Source organism: Cuculus canorus, chromosome 1 (genome assembly GCF_017976375.1).
Source record: "Cuculus canorus isolate bCucCan1 chromosome 1, bCucCan1.pri, whole genome shotgun sequence".
NCBI lineage: Eukaryota > Metazoa > Chordata > Aves > Cuculiformes > Cuculidae > Cuculus > Cuculus canorus.
Genome location: NC_071401.1, coordinates 176,837,517 through 176,858,153, shown reverse-complemented (window position 1 = coordinate 176,858,153; position 20,637 = coordinate 176,837,517). Strand labels below are relative to the sequence as shown.

At 36.3% G+C, this 20,637-nt stretch overlaps 1 protein-coding gene across 10 annotated transcripts in view; it reads right to left on the bottom strand.

The window, feature by feature from the left end:
* The window catches only part of ADAMTS20 (ADAM metallopeptidase with thrombospondin type 1 motif 20), an 87,418-nt gene that overhangs the window by 49,487 nt on the left and 17,294 nt on the right, over positions 1–20,637 (bottom strand). For 9 of the 10 annotated variants that reach the window (XR_008448153.1, XM_054056067.1, XM_054056073.1 and 6 more), the window contains exons 4-11: positions 11,163–11,246; positions 10,316–10,440; positions 9,359–9,399; positions 8,935–9,040; positions 7,107–7,253; positions 6,310–6,451; positions 5,247–5,351; positions 162–307 (exon numbers count right to left, since the gene is read on the bottom strand). Coding sequence is in view for 9 of the 10 variants with exons in the window: in XM_054056067.1 (XP_053912042.1) it covers positions 162–307; positions 5,247–5,351; positions 6,310–6,451; positions 7,107–7,253; positions 8,935–9,040; positions 9,359–9,399; positions 10,316–10,440; positions 11,163–11,246 (896 nt within the window). In the remaining variant the exon portion in view is untranslated. The remainder of the gene's footprint in view (positions 1–161; positions 308–5,246; positions 5,352–6,309; positions 6,452–7,106; positions 7,254–8,934; positions 9,041–9,358; positions 9,400–10,315; positions 10,441–11,162; positions 11,247–20,637) is intronic. The other variant, XM_054056071.1, reaches the window with a different exon arrangement.

Here is a 20,637-nt window from a genome sequence, read left to right as displayed (position 1 = left end):
TGTAGACTTCTCTCTTTTCAACCATAGCTGAAATAAGCGGATTCTGTATTGGCACTTTGAACTAATTTGTGTAACCCACAATGCCTTCAATTTGTTTTGAACCAATGCATTATGTTGTAAGATCTTCATTAAGCACTGTTGTAAAACAATTTAAAACATACTCTGGTCTATTACACAGCCTGGTGCTGCTCTTGATTCCACCTCCACAAGTTCTTGAACATGAGCTATAAGGTCCCCATGGTCCCCATTCTCCATCTACAGGACGTGTCTCCATTTCTCTGCTCACACAAATTCCATGGCGACAGTGCTGCACAGTTGACAAATAAAATAAAATTTGTAAGTCAAGCAAAACCTACTTCATATTTTAGGCACAGAAAAAACAACATATAATAGCTTACTGCTCTTAATCTGGGTCTGGACATTTTCTAAAACATTCAGCTTCCTTTAAGATATCTTACCCAGTGGTCCTATTTTCAAAAATGCTGTATAGAGTTCTTTGCTGTCTATAAAAGCTACTGGATGCTGAATACATCTTTAGGTCTTGTTCCTTTATTCAAATGACTACATAAGAATATCAAAATCTTGAATTCCTGATATGTTCTCATGCACTTCAAAAACAGCTTTACAGTCATCTTATATGTATAAGATTCTTCCAAGTTAATGTGGAAATTCATGCTGACACAAAAAGTAAAAAGGTACAATGATAAACCACCAAGAAATTCAAGAGTGTTTTGAATACCCCAAAAGGTAAAAATCTAGTGGGATTGTTTGGGAAAATAACATAATTTTTCAAGCATTTAAGCCCTTGGTTATTCTAAAGCAAGATGATGCTACAGATTTATCCTTAACCTCAGATTTACACATATACAAAAACAGGTGTAAAATATTTTATATTTTTATTTATTTATATTTTACAAAAATATATTTACTACTAATTTATTAAATTTACTGTTAAACTTTAATTGATGTTTAAATAAATAATTCTTATATCACGATACTACATTGCAATGATTGTTGCATTACTTCAGATTTCCTTACTGCTGAAGAACTACCTATTTTCAACTAAAAGCTTACATAAAGGTGCAATTTGCATTTCACCTGCTGGAATTTACATTATTAAGAAGACAAAGGTTGCAAAACTATTCTGCTGTGCTCATGTCAGTTATGAAACTTCACCACTCCATACCTGTAAACTGTTACTTATGGAAAGTTTTAATTACTAACTTTTTTTTTCCTCAGAAGAAACAAATGATCAGTCTATTGCTTCTAAGTATTTACTATCAGGTCCCTGACTTTGCAAGTATTTATCCACTTAGGTGGTTACTCAAAAAGTACATGACTAAAAAGCCTCAATGGAAGTATTATGATTGCTGCATGTGTAACTATTTCCAAAGAAGCAGCAGGAATTACCAGCACTAATCCTATTGATAACTTATGGCAGTTGGAATTCTAATTCACTTGTATGCTTTATAAAATCCCAAGTGGTGTATCTGATCAAAGCACAGTGGAACAGTTTAAATAATAAAATAGAATATTTACAAGATACTATAATGTCAGCATTATGTCTCCTATTGACATCTATGTGGATAATATGCCCTCAACTTTGTCCTTCAAACACCCTCTAAAGTATCAAAGATTGCCCACATCTGGAGACAAGACACTGAGCAGTATGGACTATGTGGGGTCAGTGCTCTTACACAATAGAGAGGACTTTTTATTTCAGATGACTGTTTGCAGACTCAGGATTAGACTAATCATTAAGTTTGTTGTCAAGAGAGATTCGTCTAGTCCTACTGACAGAGTGGCTTATTCCATCCTTCCCTGCACTGCATACATGGGTCAGTCACTAGAATCATCAGAATGGATTATATCAACTCAATTGCTTGTTATTTCTGAAGCTAAGGCTTTGCCTCTCTGCTTTCCGTGACATAAATCAGCTTTGAATTACCTGAAAGCCTAGAATTGTTTTGGTAATTAAAGTCCTTGACACATGAAAAAATTCAAGAACCTCTGATACACCGAAGAAGATCATTCCAGGACTCCACTGTTTTTTAAAACTAATGTAAACATCACATAGAATTTCTCAAGACTTACGATGTTACAAATTTAGTGTAGGAACTATCAATTAACATAGATTTTGCTGAACATACAAATTATGTGTGCAGTCTTTCTGGATAGATCTGAACAATACAAAAGTCAGATGTTGTTCAATGGTTTTATTACTGCATAAAATAATTGATAGAAGCTATTTTTTCTTCCTCATTAGTATATTCTTTTATTATATTGATACTTACTCTCATATGGTAACAATCATTTTGCTCTCAAAACAGGAATATGATTCTCCTTTGAGTTCTGCCCGAGTTCCTAATCTAACTTGGCAAGAAAATTGCCTGCCCGTATAATTCTTCATCACACCAACTCCCGCACATGGGACTTATTGTTTCAGCCCTGAATGCCTTCCTCTAAGAATATGACCCAAGTGGTTTTCAAGACCAAAAGAACACAGAACAAAAACCCTAGATCTATCTTGTCATATAACCATTTAAGTGATCCAGCAAACTGGCCAGATCATCACTTCCTTGATGTTAAGACTAACGCTTTAACTTAAGACCAAAAAGACAAATATTTCACTGTGTGCCTGTGCTAACAGAAAATAACTCTCATATACTGTAGTACCTGGGGTCTCTTCTTGTATTTTTGTCCTCAATGCAGCATATAAATACTTCCCTTATTGAGATTTATTATATTCTTCATTTGTACATAGAGTTTATACCATAGGAACAAAAATTACAACTGTTATATGAAATTCACTGTGGCATGCAGTGAGCAGGCTACCTCTGCCTAATCAAATGCATTGTTCTTAATTCTGAAGATAATCCCATAGTAACTTTGATTACAGAGACAAGACATGAAAAACCACTAGCCATTTCATATCTTTCATGCCATTATGCCTCATTACACAAAAAAAATAACATTTCAATAAAAACTTTATATTCTGTTTTTATCATATGATTGTATTTAGGAAGACAATCCAGGAATGCATTCCTTTGTATTTAATAATAACTCTCACAAAAAACCTCCACCAGATACACTTTCAAGCAATGACAAACAGTCCTATGAGTTGGAAAAATTCACCACTGCAAACCCGTACATGTTTACATATGGTCTGTCTCCATACATCTACTACCATTTTGTCCCTGAAGCACCAAATGCCAAAGAATTTAAAGATCTCATCCTCTGCTTCAGGGAAGATTTACATGGTGTTAGAAGAGCTGGCAGAAGCTTAGACTTCCTATGGATCTTTGTGAAGCCAAAACGGCAACCTAAAAGTACCTGAAGTGATGAGATGACAACGTGAACATCAATGGAGTAAGAAACTGTTCTCAGACACAGCAGAACAGCTACCTATAGGCTACTGTCAGACCTAAAGACTCTGCTTGTTGGAAAAAGAGAGGGTGAAGAGAAATTTTCAGATACTTCAGCAGAAGCCCAACAGGCAATTAATCTTTCTAAGCAACTCCAGGATGAACGAAGTTTTAGATTTTAGTAATATTAATTCTAGATAATCAATAATATTAACTCTACAGAATTAATACAGGAAATGTTCAAATTCCCAAGAAAAGATTTTCTTTATTTTCTAAAAGACACTGAAATGTTAAGCTGCATTTTCCCTTTAATGTTTAAAGAAAATGCTACCCATACCTTCTAATATTATACAAAGAAGTCGCTGAGCTCCACAAGCGTGTGCACCATGAGACACACCAAACATAATTCTCTTTCAATGTGCGTGCATGCTGATAGATGGCATATGGCAAAAAGATTAGGAAATGCAAGCACTAAGGAAAAGTTGTTTGTTCGTTCACTTGAGTCTGATATGCTAAGATTTACATCTTGCATTTTGTGGAAGGAAAGATAAAGACTGCCACAGTCAAGATAAAGAGAGGGCCACAGAGCAAGATCCACTAATTAGACATACAACCTGAAGAAAAAATAAAGATTACTGTGAAAATGAACTCATTGTGAAATCTAAGCTTAAAAAGTTGACACTAAAATTACAAATGCCTTAAAGGGATCTTTTCCCTATTCACAGCAAAAATGCTGCAAATAAATTTATTTAGCTTGCCAGCAAATATTAATTACAATTACTAGTCACCATGTCCTATTCCTATTAACGTCAACAGAAACTTGCTGACTGAGCTTGAAAGGAGCTCGTCCCTTAGACAAGAACAGATGACAATTTATCAGATTAATTGCTGTTCTTTCTTACATCTTTCAGAGGTAATGACTGTAATTAGCTCTTCACTTCCTACAGAGTACTGGTTTCACTGCAGTAATTGCGCAAAATAGGTTTTTGTGTTCTTTTATAAAAGAAGTCCTCTGCTGTTGGCAAATTAGAATCAAGTCAACTGAATGTAAAGATTAAACATGAAGTTTTATATAAAAGATGAACTTCCTTCCTGACTGAAAAATGGGATAAACACTAACACCAGCTGCATGCATAAGATTTAATCAAGGAAAGCTTCCACTGCAAGCTTCAAATAACTTTTCCTAATCAGGCAAAAGGGAAAGAAACCATTTGAGACAGTTCACTCACTAAATAGTTCTCCCTTAGGACTGTATTTTCAAGTTCCTTACCTCTATCTGTTTACCAAACAGAAGGAAAAAAAAAAGCCAGTCTGTAAAGATTAAAAGTTATTGGGTAAAATTCAGTAATAACTGAGTGAAGTGTAGCAGCCAGCTACACATAGCAATTAGACTAGATAGTTTTTAATCACCTTTAATCATCTATAAAATTATCAAAAGGTAAAAAATTATCATGGTTCCCACAGCACTATTAAAAGCAGCTCAACATAAACCAGCCATACTAAAGATAATCACTGTCACAGGCATGTCAAAAATCTCTTAACTATTTATTCTCACAATCCCCTGATAAGTAAGAAAATACTTCTACTTTGCTGGTGGAAGTGAGACACAGAAACCAAAGATTAGATCAGCAAAGAACTCAAGCACCTAATTTTCACTTCCCAAACCACATACAAATCCAAAACTAAAGCCCTCATATCTTCACTGATAACTCTAGATTCAATAGCCCCCACCAGTACTTCCGTTTCCATCACATTCTATTACTGTTCACACAATCAGTAAGCTACAGGCGCAGTAAGTTATTGGCACACAGCCAGCACTGATCTTTATTTACATGAACAATTTTGTTATACACAAGTCCCAAGAAACAAATGAAGGCTTACCATTCCCACACCACAAACTGTTCCATCAGCCAAAGGCATGTGCTGAGTACGACAACCCTTGTGAACACCTTCTGTGCTTGTGCACCACAAGCGTTTACATTGTTTCTAAAAAGAAAACAAGATTATTTTTGTTGTACATTAAACACAATATTAGACATTAGTTTGATTATATTTATTGTTTTCTCATCCTACACAGGCTTACTGTTTGCTATTAGCACTAGCACTTTCACAGATAAGACTCAAAAAAAAGAAACCCAAATAAAATAAAACCCAACAAAACAAAAATTGATTTTGCTTAAGACCAGGTGGGAATGTGGAATATTTAAACTGATTCCATTAGAAAATGAAGTTATCCATTACTTCTAATTCAGTAGAAAATTTAATTAAAAAGTATGTAAGAGGTTATGCTTGAGATTATGCAGCACAGTTTGAGTATAGTTGCCAGATAAAGACTTTAACTAGAATTCTTAAATTCACTGACTAGAAAATTAAGAAGAAAGCCTCCTTTTCAAATTGTTAACAGATTCTTAATGGACAAATAACATTTACGGATCACAAACGTGTAAAGCAGTCTTCAGTAACATCATCTGTTACATCCAACCTTTGGACCAAGCATTTAGAACAAATATTTGTATTCGCATATTAACTTTCAAGTTATAATTTTTTAAAAAGTACTGAAAGAAGCAGATAAGAAATACTGGTAATGTAAAATAGGAGCTATAATGTGAAAACATCTGTTGAAAGCATTGAAATTATTTTCTTTCAGTAGCTTCCGGAAGCCTAAATTTATGCAGCTTTAAATCTTTTAAAGGAATTATCACCTTCACAGATGGGCAATTCAAAATTAATTCATCTTACTTTTGAATTCTATATATTTCTAGCAGATGAAGCTGCAATGCTCTCCAGTGAAATCGTTCCCCTTCAACAGAATAGAATCTGAACTTTGACATATTTCAGGACAAAATTCTTCCAAAACCAGAAGATCCGAGATATCATTTCTAAACCTAGCTTTCAACATTTATTTTAGCATAAATTGAGCATGACTTGCATGTTGTTTACTCACCAGATATGGGCACACTTGTGATCCAACACCAAACATAAGTTCACACTGCTTATTGACATCATACATTGACCCAGGCAGCTGAGATGAAAGATCATATATTTTTCCACTAGGTTTGTCTAGCAGACATTCACCATAACCAGTACTGTTGTAAGAACAGGATCAAAATGTGAATAAGTCGCTATTAATTCATTGAGAGCTTACTCGCACAACACTAACACATGCATGTCTCAGTGGAATTAAGGGTCTGCATGCCTACACGCCTACCTAGTGATTTCACTACAACTAGCAAAATAAACAAGGTCACAATTTTTTATTTTTTTTTTATGGATTCTGCATTATATCCACCACAGAAAGCTTAAGTTCTTTTGCTTTCTGTCTGTCACTTCTCATTTTCACATTCTTACAGGATAAAAAGAGGGTACTGCCTAAATTATACCTGCCACCTTTTTTTTTTAAATAAAAACTTCTGAAAATACAGAGTTTCAATTCTGATCTACTAAAATCATAGTAAAGATATTTTCAATAACCAACACCACTATATTGAAACAAAAAAATAATCTTAGCTTCATGTGTTGAATTCAACTTTAATAAAGTCACGAATCCTCCAAAGACTTAAACATATATTTTTTTGGAGGACCAAGGCCCTAGAGGTCAGTGGTTAAACCTAAGAACACCACAAAATTGGTATTAAAGAAATACCTATAAAATACTTCCCAGAAAGACATGAAATAGATTAAAAAAAAACCAAACACCCCACCCAAACCCCACAAAAAACACAGCATTATATTGATACTTACTCAAGAAATTCAGTGATATATTTTTGACTGCATTTTGACCATGTCCATGGACTTGTATGGTAATTTAAAGTTGGAGCCATCACATGGTATTGATGTTTAATTCCAGCTTCTTTACACTTGAAACTGTCATCATGAGGCACATTAAATCTAAAAAGTAAAACAGACAAACTCCAAAACAAATTCAGCAATAGTTAATCGAAACTCTGTTGTAGCAGCAAATGTGTGAGTTTTCAGTTTATTTTCAAACTTAACTTTATTTTTGCCTTAAAATTTAGTAGGACTCACTTACTATGATTATCTGACATTATGGCAATAAGTATCTTTAGAGTACCCTATAAAATTCTCTCCTTATCCAAAATGCTCCTTATTATATGCACAGACACATACACAAGGTCTGACACAAAAAAACCCAGACTGTGCCTGTAACTTTTTATTTAACAAGTTAAGAAAACCGACCACGATCACCTTTAAAATAGCTCCCTTCTGAACTGACACAGTTGCATATGATGCTGCCAATGTTCAAAGCAATTTCGTAGATCATTTTCTGAAAGGCTGTTGAGGATCTCCATCATTTTGGGTTTCACATCATCTACCAACAGAAAATGGGTTCTTTTGCGCACCAACTTGATCTTTGGGATCTCTTCACCATAAGCTTCAGATAATAGTTGAAAAGTTTATCATCGATTTCTTTGGTTTCACAGGAAATCTTGACGTCAACCCACTGTTCACTCTTGCACACTGGCATTTTCTAACCGCAGGCAAGAAGACATCTATATTTGAACCTGTGTCCACTCGTACTGAGTGAAGTGATCAGGTTGAGCCTTGTCTCACTGTGATAGGTTAGAAAATGCTTTATAACCATCTCTTTGTCTCTCCTCCTCCACTCTTGGCTCCCAAGCTATAGGGTTAGTCTCAGGGGTTTTTTTTTTTGCATTGGACCTTGTGTGTATATATAGATAGCTAGGCACAGTAAGAATTTTACAATTACATAGTTCTTTAGCTCACCAGAAAAATTCTAGTATTTTGGGAGTGTGACACTTTAAATGAACAACGCCTCTCCTCAACTGAATATACAGGCCATTGCTACACTGTAACGTATTACTCCAGTATTCACATCATAACTCTTACTATTCAGTAACAGACTACAGAGCACATCAATACCATATTTATGCAATAAACTTATTTTGTATTTCAGTTGAAGCACCATGACAAATGAACTTCCAGGCACATGAAAATCAACAAGCTAGCTACTGAGCTGTCTAACATCATCATTACCTATACTGTGGCATGCCTCATGGAGCTAGAGTATAACACCTTTCTGCCATCACTGATGAGGTATGCTTCATAAAATAAAATGCTGTCATCTCCTCTTATTTTTCTGTGTAAAGTATTTCTTTTTCTGTAACTCTATTGTATTCTGAAAGGATCAAACACAAGGAAGAATATTTCTGCGTTATATTAACAGTTGTCTTTGCTTAACGGTAAATTCCTGTCAGGCTAGAATGCAATTGGAGTTAACAGGACTACGTTCCACAACTAAGACACCTGTCCCAGTGTCCAAACCAGTTCATATGACAACAGGACAAAATACAGCTGTATGGCCAGTATCTCCCATAGTTCAAGATTCCAACCAGCCAGGCTACAGAATTCACAATTTCGCTGCCTCTAGGTGCTGGGCAGAGTTGGCTCACTGAAAAGGGCAAAATTAACAACTGTCCTCAAAAGGACGCAGCAGAATGTGCCCTCTTAGAAAGGTAGAGTCCATAACTGGAAATTGGTCATATTCAAAAGGAAACAAAAATTTACCTGCTGGGAAATAGTTACTTACACATGTCCAAGCTCATGCGCTATAGTAAAAGCGGCACTCAATCCATTTTCTTCACTTATAGAACAGCTGCGTAGTGGGTCACACATTGTACCTAGCTCTGCTAAACCTGCAAAATTGAATCCTTATATAAAAGCTTAACAGAATTAATTTTTATGTGTGCCTCTACAAATAAACACTATGGCACTTGAGTTCAAAGTCATGCCTCAACTGTGCAGCAAATTTACATAAAATGAACAACCACTTCGCACTGAAGTACATGCCAGGGCAGAACAGCATTGAGAATTTGACTTTTTTTTTTTTTGGTCTGTGTGACTTAAACTTTGCATCTATTTTCTGATTTGCTCCTAATTGATTTCCCCCCCCTACAGTGGAATTCTTTTAAAGATTTTCTGTTATAAAATCATACTAATTAAAAAAAACTCACCAAGAGTATCACACTTCTCTCTAGCTCTGCAGATATCTTCCCTTGAAGGAAAAGATTTATTTAAAATTATTAAAGCCAGTAAAAGACAAATTTTAAACTACTTCACTGTTGCTATACTAATTACAGCAACTGCAAGTCTGACTCTTAATTTTTAATCTTACAGTCCATTCACGCAATTTGCACTCCAGTGAAAAGTAATTTAAATTCACCAGACTAAGCTCACAGTATTGATTTCTACCTAGCTTGCAAAGAATAAAATTTCAAATACTAGATTCTTTCTCTACAATGCAGAAGGTAGATCAAGCATGAAATGCTGCTGAAAAACATACAGACTGTAGTATACTTGAAACCATCTTATGTAGTGGACCATCTGCCAAAATAACAACATAAAATTCCAGACAAATATTGACCAGTTTGAAGTACTAGAGTGTGCCCAAATTGAACACTGGGGGGAACAAAATAATGACAAAAAACAGCAAAGAGAGAATATACGCCAGTGAATGAACATCAGAACCTTCACTGAGGGCAGTGTACAGGAAGAATATATATTAATATTTAAATGTTTTCCATTGGTAAGCTTTTGGTAGCTCTAATTACACCTGGGTTATCAGGAGCTGACTGTCACTGCAACTTGCATCTGATTCTAATATGTACAACAGCCTGTCCCCATCATATATGCATACAAAGACTTAATTTCCTTGTAACAATTCCAAGTCTAATTTATTTCCATTATCTTTAATGAAATGTTCATCAGATGGGTAGCTACCAACATAGCACTACCTGAGTAGTTGCTTCAGTATTGATAATCAGTAGTTTGAGAAGTGCAAGAGTGTCTTTATCCACTTCAGTTACCTATAAACAATACCAGTGGAATAGCTAAAAAATGATGATGTAAAAAAGAAACTGAAACATTTGTCTCACCTAACTGAGTAATTACAGCTATTTCAGATACTTTACCTAGTGATAAGAACAGCAGTATCATGATGAGAAGGGTGAGAATCATCCAAAGTGTTCTGTGCTTGCTGCCATAAGCAAAAATTACGAAGAGTAGTAGCTGCGTTAAAAGTGATAGCTGGTCCTTCCTATGCAAGAAATGGCACAAATAAACAAATAAGAGTTTTAAAATCATGCACTTCCACTTACTGCTTTTTCATTTGTGCCCCTAATCTGCAAAACAATGACCGTGCACAGAAAGGAAGTCAGCAGGACTCCGTATTAGTTTACTCACACAGATTTGTTTGCAGGTTCGGGTCTTAATTTAGTTACAAGTCATCAGTCATGAGAAGTCACTATTTTAATCAATCTATGTGAGCATGCACCACATGTTAAATCTTAAAAAAATAGCATGAGAAGACAATGATAAATAAATATAAAACTGTGCATATGAAAAGCATCTGCTTCTTACAATCTTAAAATATTACAGCTGTTAAGGCTGAAAACCCTCCATCAAAACCCATTATAAAAGCTGTCATTTCCCTGTCATGTTTCCATGCATATAACCACACTTTAGGTAGTTATGCCATAAGCTTTCACATACTATTGGATTTATGTCCATTTAGGTTAACAGGAGGTGCTAATAGAGACATGGGGAAATATAGGCATAAATAAAGATAAAGGCTCTGCAGTTAACCACACATTTGACATTTAGTCTCCTATTTTAACAAAAAAACCCAAACAGAAACTGAGTTAAAAAAACATTTTGTATCTAAACCAAAAACATTTTAAACTTAGGCGTTATAACAGCAATTCATGTATTTTGTTTCTTCTACTAGAAAGAAATCTTTTCGATATTTATTTTTCCTACCTGTTCATTGTGAATTACAATTAATTTTACAATAACTATATTTATAAGATTTCCAATACTTGAATCTTTATAGATTGCTGCAACCTAAAGAGAAAAAAGTCAGAAGATTAGAATATTAAACTCACCTGATAAAACTTCTCTCTTTTCCATATGCAAACTATTTATCAAAGAAAAACAAGTCGCTATGCACAGATCTCATGGTTCTGTCTGTACCTTTCCACCCACGGATACGGTGACAAATCAAAGATAGTTGACCAGTTTTTAAACTATGATGCTACCTCAAAATAGCTTGTATTTAATATACACAAAAAGATCAGAACAGGCACACATGCTGTTTTCCAATACTAACCTCCACATAAAAAGTAACTATCCTAAAAGAGTCTCAAATGAAAAAAAATGCAGGGTTTAATATGAAAATAGCTATAAGTTTGTATTTACTTCCAAACATTTAGACACCACGTTGAAATGCTAATGTACAAAGTATACTTATTATACACTGTAAAACTCGTAGTTTATTGATAAAATAAAGTAATGTCACTGTGACTGTCATAGACAAGTTTATGCAGAGGATTTGTCCATACCTAAAAAATTAGAGGGTTTTAGAAAGCAACTTTGAAACAATAAGCTTTTGGCCTTGCTTTTCGTGGAAGCTAGACAGAGTTTTAAATCTCTATTGGAAATATAATGACACATTGAAAGTTTTTTTCCTCATTCATAAAGTTCATATTCACATACTCAACAGGTATTTTTTATATAAAATCTTGTAGACAGACAGTAAAAATCATGAGTCAATCCCATACACCAAAGTGTATAACTTTTGAAGTTATACATCATAAAAGCAGTAGAAAAGTTTATCCAGTTTATGCATTCACAATAACAGCTGCAGGCATCCTATCCATATGGATTCTACAGCTTGGCTTAAAGCAGTTGTTGAATGACAGCCTTGTCTACACAAGAGTTGCCACCAGATGCAGAAGTACTGGCTTTCCTCCCTTCTGATGTGCTAAGACTGCAAGGCTACAGGATCAAGGAACAGATTCAGCTGCACAAAGAAGTTTTTTTTCCTTTCTTGTATCACATTATATTAATCAACATGATCTCATTCCTGGTGCAGCCCCTCCCACACAGGTGCTGACAGAGGGAAAGGTGCAGAAAAACAGACTTCTTTCAAAAGTAACCTGCGCTTGAACTGGCTCAAATTGCTGTGAAACCACAGCCTTACTATGTATGAATACTACGTACCTCAGACAGTAATTCTGATAAAGTTGGGACTGACAAAGCACTGGCTCCCACTGACTCATATCCTCCCCTTCCCTAAATTGAAGAGAGCACAATGTGCAGTGTTGTCCTTCATTCTTTTATCAATAAATGAGCCAGAAACAGAAAATTTGATAAGGGTAGGGAAGGAGCCTGAGTTTTGGAATCCATGTGGACAACACCTTTCAGAGCAGCACAACTATTGTCTGCTTCCTTCCATATGGACTCCATTCTTGGCTACTAACCATCAAGTGTCCAGTTATTTCAAGATGGGAATAAGGAACATCTCTCAAGCACTCACTGAAGAGGTCAGTTTAGCATAGACACATTTAGAATACCTTTATCAATGAACAGGTGCCTGTAAAGGCTCAACCACTATATAGGCAGAAGGGTTCATCTAAATTTTAATGGAATAAACTACCATTTTACTACTATCAAAACTATCTTTAAACTACCAGAAATTATCAAGCCTATAATGTGTTCTTACAGTTTGATCCACTTTGATAAACCTGGAGAGGATATTTATCCTCCTCATGAAAGACCACAAACAGTCAACATATGCTCCTCAATGAATTACCGCCTTAGAATAACATAACACAATTATCACATACATCTCAGTTCATGTAACTAAAAGTAAGCTGGCTGTCCAAATTCCTTCAACAGTCAATGGAGAAGGAGAAAGGATGAACTGTTGTGTAGACATTCCTATCTGAAGATATATGTTTAAATATAGGTATTTCCATACAAGACAGTAATATAAGTTATTCCATTTATTTACCCCTTACTTCAGAGAGAGACAAGGTTTTCGGATGTACGAGGTTAGGGGAGATTAATTCCAGTCCAAATAAGTTCTATTTTTTTTTAGCAAAGAAGAAAGAGAGGATGGTTCATATGGCATTCCAAAACCATGTCAGAGAGGAATCTGAAATGAGTTCTGCAAGGATCTTTGGCTTTAAATTGAAGACGCTTGTCCCAAGGACTCACTGTCCTAGCACTTAAGCTGATATAAGAGCCACATATAACTGAGAATTTGTTAGAGCACAAACCTATACAAGAAGATTTCGTGCATATATGCATTTCGTGCATATATAATGCATATAGCATTAACAAAGATCTTTCCTGGAACAGGTAGCAAAGCCAGACAGGTTCATGTCTAGTTTATAATGTTGAAACAGGCACTGCTATATAAATACACTAAACACAATCATCCAGTCCAACTTTACCTGGTCACGAGCAGGGACACCTTCCACTAGATCACATTGCTCAAAGATCCATCCAACCTCACCTTCAACTCTTCCAAGCATGAGGCTCATCCACAACTTGTGGACAACCTGTTACATGTATTAGCACTCTCATAATAAAAGATTTATTCTTTATATCCAAACTAAATCCATTCTATTCCAGTTCAAAACTGTTACCCCTCATCCTGCTAACTGCAGGCCTTAGTCTCTCTCAATCTTATGAGCCCTCTTCATAAATTGAAAGGCTGCAATAAGATCTCCCCGGAGCCTTCTCTTCTCTGGGCTGAACAACTCTCTCAGCCTTTCCTCATAGAAGAGATATTCCAACACTCTGATGATTTTTGTGCCCCTCCTCTGGACTCACTCTAATAGGTACATGTCTTTCTCATACTAGGGACCCCAGAGCTAGATGCAGTTCTCCAGATAGGGCCTCATGAGAGCAGAGCAGAAGGGAGGAATCACCTCCCTCAACCCGCTATCTATGCTTCTTTTGGTGCAGCCCAGGATACGGTTGGCCTTCTGGGCTGCAAGTACCCAATGCTGGCTCATGACCAGTTTTTCATCCACCGGTATCCCAAAGCCCTTCTATGCAGAGTTGCTGTCAACCCATTCATTTCCTAGTCTGTATCAATACTGGGAATTGCCTCAATCCAGCTGCAAGACCTTTAACTTGGCCCTGTTGAACTTCCTGAGGCTCACATGGGTCCTTTCCTCAAGCCTGTCTAGGTAGCATCCTTCCCTTAAAGCAAATCAACTGAGTCACTCAGCTTGGTGTGATCTTCAGACTTGCAGAGGGTACACTCAATCCCACTACGTTATTGATAAAGAGAGTAAATAGTATTTACTTACGGGACTCTTGAGGGACACCACTCATTACTGGTTTACACTTGGACATCGAGCCACTGACTATAACTCCTTGGACTTGGCCATCCAGCTAATTCCTTACCCATTTAACAGTCCACCCATCAAACTCACGTCTCCAATTTAGCAGCCAGAACATTGTGAGGGACTGTATCCAATGTCTTAGAGAATTCAAGTTAGATGACATCCACAGCTCTTCCCTCATCCACTGACGCAGTCACTCTCTCACAGAAACTCCATCATAGAACGCCACTAGATTGGTCAGAAACATCTTTCAAGTAACTTGCAAAGCAGTCTAGTTAATGTCTCGTTTTGGAACAGAAAGCTCTGAATTTCAGGGAACAGCTGCATTTCACTGGCTGTCAAGTAAAGAGCATGCAGGTCGTCTGAAGTAGTGACACTTGACACAGTGGACAAAAACAGACACAGGATTCATCCAGTTCTGCAAGGGCATCTATCAGGTGAAAGCAGCAAAGAGAATGAGAATTGGGTGGGGATGTTAATCAGCTTCAGCTAACGTCAAATAATACCACGAGAGCCTAAACTGTGACTATCAACCTTCAGTGCAATGTTACTCCTCAGTTTCTCAAATGCCTTCTGTAGTATAGTATATGAGAGGAAGACTCATTTCTGATCCTGAGTGACATGAATAAGCTGGGCAAGGAGTCTAAGATGGAGCCTTCCCAGGATTAAAACTTAGCATTTCTTGTTTATGGTTATTACCATAGTTGATGGATCATAGAATCATAGAATGGTCCGGGATGGAAGGGACCTTAAAGATCATTCAGTTCCAGCCCCACTACTATGGGTAGGGACACCTTCCAATAGATGATGGTGCTCAAAGCCTCATCCAACCTGGCCTTGAACACCTCCAGGGATGAGGCAAGCACAGCTTCTCTGGGCAACTTGTTCCAGTGCCTTACCACTCTCACAGTAAAAAATTTCTTCATAATTTCTAATCCAAATCTCCCCTCTTTCAATTTAAAACCATTATCCCTTGTCCTATCACTGCACACCCTGATAAAGAGGCCCACCTTCCCAGCTTTCCTGTAAGCTCCATTGTGTGTTCCAGGAGTTTCTAAATAGAATTTGTACCTCACTGCATACCTGAAGAGAATCTTTTGCAGGATCTTCAACACCATATTCATGCACCATCTGAACTGGCTACCTCTGTCAAAAAGGCTACTGAGGCCTGAAATCATATCAGTTGGATGCCCAAGGCCAGCAGCTATTCCCAGAATCTAAAGTATACAGTCTCTCATAAACCCTATATTTGGGTTAAAATATGGTCTCTTTCGTGACCTCCAAAACATTCATTTACCACCACTGTTTTCAAAAGCCCAAAGAGCAAGACTCTGTGCTGATATTTAGATGCCCTAACCAGTAAAGTAAGATATATTCTACAGGGTGTCTGAACATGTGTGAAGAGAAAAATCCTGAGTTGAAAACTACAAACCAAACTTGAAGATTTACCTAGGGAACTGTACAGTCTAAAATCATCAATTTACACTTGAAATGACAGGTCAACGCACAGAAGTATGAAGGATATGGAATATGAGATACTTATCCCTTTACTTTTTTAATTAAAATCAAGTATTCCGTGCTTCCGGATACCTCTTTCAATGGTCTCTTATTGGAAGCGTTCATGAAAAAGGATGATGAAATGGGATCGGAATTTGATAGAATACACCATTTCTTTAACATTTCCAGATCTACTTTACAGTGATCTAAATCTGGGCTTCACAGGAGTAGGAGGCAACAGCGAAGACAAAGGGAAACTAGTTTCAAGAGATGTTTCCACTCTTAAAACCAGCATCCACACTACAAAATAGTTCAGACCACACAGAAAAAAAGAAAGGGAAAAAATATATATTTAAATGAAACTAGTTACCCTTCAGCGGAAGGAGCACAGCTTTCATCTTCATGAAATTCTCAAGGATTAAGTCAGATCTTGTCACCATCACAGCTGTGGCTGCCAGCTGACTAGAAGTAACTTGGTCACATCAAAGTTTAATTTCTATTGATGTCCCTGTTTTAACTGTCCATTAAAGTGAGACTGCGAATTGTGGCAAAATACCCTGTTTAGAAAAGGGGCTAGCAAACAAGCAAGTACAAATAGAGGCTGGAAGATAAGCAAATGTAAAAATCCAAACAAAAAAAGTAAAAATTGAAATCAAATTGGATTTCTTCAGCTCTTTTCTCATAAATATGGTATCACAAGGCTGCTTTTTCTTTTGTGTTGTCTGTAACACACAACCATGGTAGCAGGAGAATATTCACATCCCTTGAAAGAAACACATCCCTTGGCTCACATGTCTTTTGCAGGCTCCAACAATCTCTTATTTATCCTTGTAGTGCTGAAAGGCTGTGAGATATCCAGGATCTGGGAGATTTCTCTTTCACCTCTTCCACTGCCATATCCTGCTTCTGTCATATATGTTGTGAGACAGCAGAATTGTCTTAAGTCATGAGATGAAAAAAAGAGTCATCACAGCATTTATTGCTTCACTGTAAGAATGAGAAAGAGTTGTGCTATTTCTGCTGGTGTTACTCCTATTTTGCTCCATCCATATTTCTGTACAAATTCGTGATTTCAATGGTGAAACCTAATGCCAGCAGAGAATTCTCATGCATATTTGCACAAGTATACCTACAGACCTCAGAGTTACTCCTTTTTCCTACCAGTTTAAGGTCATCTCCTGTCCCTTCATCCAAGTCCTCTCCAATCTAACATCCCCCAAGTTAACCAAGTAGAGGTTCCAGCTGACTCCCTATAGGGCCCTAGTGGAAGCAAAAAGAAAGAATACATTCCTTTTAAAGGCTGAGTCACCATATTAGGAACATCTCTTCTCTGTCTTATTTCTTACCTTGGAAATGAGACAGCTGCAAAGATATTCCTTTAATATTGCTGTAACTCTCTAAATGGTGATGAGTCATCATCATACACAACCTCTTGATGAAAATATGCACCAAGGCTATAATCTGATCACATCAAATGGCATCATGCGCAGCTCAGATGTAAAAGCATCCTCCCTTCAGTATCTGAAAGGAGCTAACTGAGAATATCATTTCACAAGGTACAACCATAGTCAGGCTTCTCTAGTCGTTGGAAGCTACTAAGATAAAGATGTATGGGTGTTGCTTGGCAAAACATCTCCTTCTTATACATGAGACAATTCCCTTGTAGCTCAGAGAAAGACCTTCGTATAATTAAATAATACTGAGGCTTCACCATAGGGACAGACCTTGAGTTCTGTTGTACTGAGAAGAAAATCAAAGACAAAAACTTAAAGGGGGGCTATACAAAGGACAGGGACAGACTTTTTAGCAAGGCTTGTTATAATAGAACAAGAAGTAATGGTTGTAAACGGAGGGATGGTAGATTTAGGCCGCATATAAGGAAGAAAGATTTTACAATGAGGGTACTGTAATGAGTTGCCCAGAGAGACAGTGGCATCCCCATCGCTGGAAACATTCAAGGTCAGGTTGGATGGAGCTGAGAGCAACCTGATTTAGTTGAACATGTCTCCTGCTTCTGCAGGGGGGAGGGTGGGAAACAAGATGACCTGTAAAGCTCCCTTCCAACCCAAAGCATTCTATGATTAAATACCTAATCAACAACCATGCCCACCACCACTTAGGTGACAACAGCAGTAAATAGCACTATGAACAGTAAAGATGGGCAAGTATGTACCTGCCTACATACTGTAAAATTTCCACCTGTGTATTAACTGGTGGACCTCAAGATGTAGTGAGGCACTATGACATTTAATATACAGGCACCCTGGAGCTGTAACACAAGAGCAGTCACAATTTAAAAAACAGTAGGGTTTTTTCAGGCCCATACAGATACCCATATGTCAAGATAAGCAACAAGTGTAGTTCTTGCTGCATAGTCTAAGGACAGACCAAGAAGTTTCTTACTATGAAAATAACTATATAAGCAGCATATTTCTTAAAAGGATGTCAGGAATCCTGATTCAGAAAATGAGGACAGTACCTCAAAAATGTATCATAGAACCAAATTTGATGAGGGTTTGGTACTTTTACAGTAAACTCCAGTGTCTTAATGAATTATTTCAGTCGCTAAGATCAAGCCTTTGTGTTAGGGACTTCAAACTGTCCCAACATAATGTGCTTATGACAGAGTCCTCCAGCTACTAAATCTATTAAGGCGCACTTATTGCCTGCTCTGCTGATGCAACACTCAGAGGAAGAAGAAAGTACATTGTGAGTCAAGCAATCACAGACTTCGTTATAATTTTATTTACCATTTCACTTTAAATAATGACACTATTGTATTTCAACACAAGTTTTTATAAAGTTATATGGCAAAGTACTCTACTTTTAAATTCATATTTCAATCAGAACGAGTATTTCCAAGACATAGTGTAAATGCTGTAAACACTTATCTTGCCAAGATTTATGCAATTTTAAATAAATAAGAAAATGTATTCCAGTTTCAGTTCAATGGGATTATTTGCATGCTGTGAGTTAAGCCTTTTCAGGTTGAATTGGATGGGTGACAAGACACTTAAAACCCTAAAAATATTTAGTGGCATATTTCAGTTCTTATTTTCCACTCATAAACCAGTATCTTACAGCAGCAAGTCTACTTTGGTGACTTTGCTGACACCAAAAACAAAAAAAGGAAGAAAAATGGTCCAGATTTCAAAGGTTCTTCTGGGACTAGATGTTTAAGCTTCATTAAAATTTAATGGAATTCACACGCTTCAACTTGTTAGGCTTCTTTAAAATCCAAGCCTAAACTGAATATCCTTAAAAGTTTCATAATGATTATAAGAGTAGAGTATAATGCTTGATTCATTTAAAATGCCAGCAAGCTGACAGTTTCCTGTAACAGAAGAAGTTGCTTAACCATATAAAAGTACAAGTTAAATTTAACAATCAAAGCTATCTGCATGATGGCAGAAACGATAAAATTTAATAGTTTCTTCCCTTTATGAGTAATGAAATAAGACTAAAATTGTTCTATTTCAAACACTTATAGGCTGTGGGTCAAGAAGTTACTCATCTGCATACTGGTGAATACTAATACAGATTACACAGCAAAGAGTGGCAGTCCTTTGTCTTCCTATTTTCATATTTATTACTAGCTTACAGAAAAATAACTATTATGGGAAGGAGAATGAATAGAAGAGACTGAAGACTGTGTCTTCATATGCATTGCTTTGTCAAACAAATAAAATATGTGATTAGAGGGTTGGATCAGATTATATCCAAAAGTTGCTTACAACTTATGATTCTGTGATTCTATTACATTGCTGAAATGTTTCAAAGAGGAGGGATATGAGATGAGATATGCATTCTTGGGGCAGTGGGGAAGAAGTTAAACGCATTGTGAAGAAAATCTTTCAGAATTAAGATCTGATTTTATATTTTTTTTAAAAAAAATCTGCATTTAAAGAGCAGAACATAAAGCTAAGTATTTCTATAAATAAAGTTCTAACAAACTTTTGTTTCAGGATTATCTTCAGAAGTAGCAGATGTACATGTGGAATAAGAGCTGCCAGAAGATATCAGCTATATATCTTACTGAATACCACAGTAGATAAACATATTAAATTCACATTAAAGATGTAGTGTTTTACTGTGTGTCACTACCTGAAAGCCAGCCATAACTGCCCAAAGTCCTAGTTTTACAGTATAGAAAGGTAAATGCAAGAATGAAATAACAAGTTTTTAGCAACAAACTGGTATTCTTTCACTCATACATGTATATGTTAAATGCTAGACCTTCAAAACAGTTTGTATAGACTCTCTAGCAATTAAACAATGCATATCCTATTTATCTAGTACAAGTCCAATTATGTAAATAAAGACACAATCATTGCACTGTAAGGAACAGTGATTAAACGTACAACATCTACCGACACAGCAACAATGTTCTTAAGAACATCAGGAATTTTATTAGCTATAATCACAACAGTGCCTCATGAAAATTACAGAAGAAATGTTTCATTTCATCTTTTGTAAAGCATTGTAAAAAAACAGCTGCAAATTTAAAATAATGTTTTGACTACTTCATTTTGGTTGTTAATATCAAACCTTCATTTTGGTATTAAGAAGAGTGACTTCATAAAAACAGCATTTTT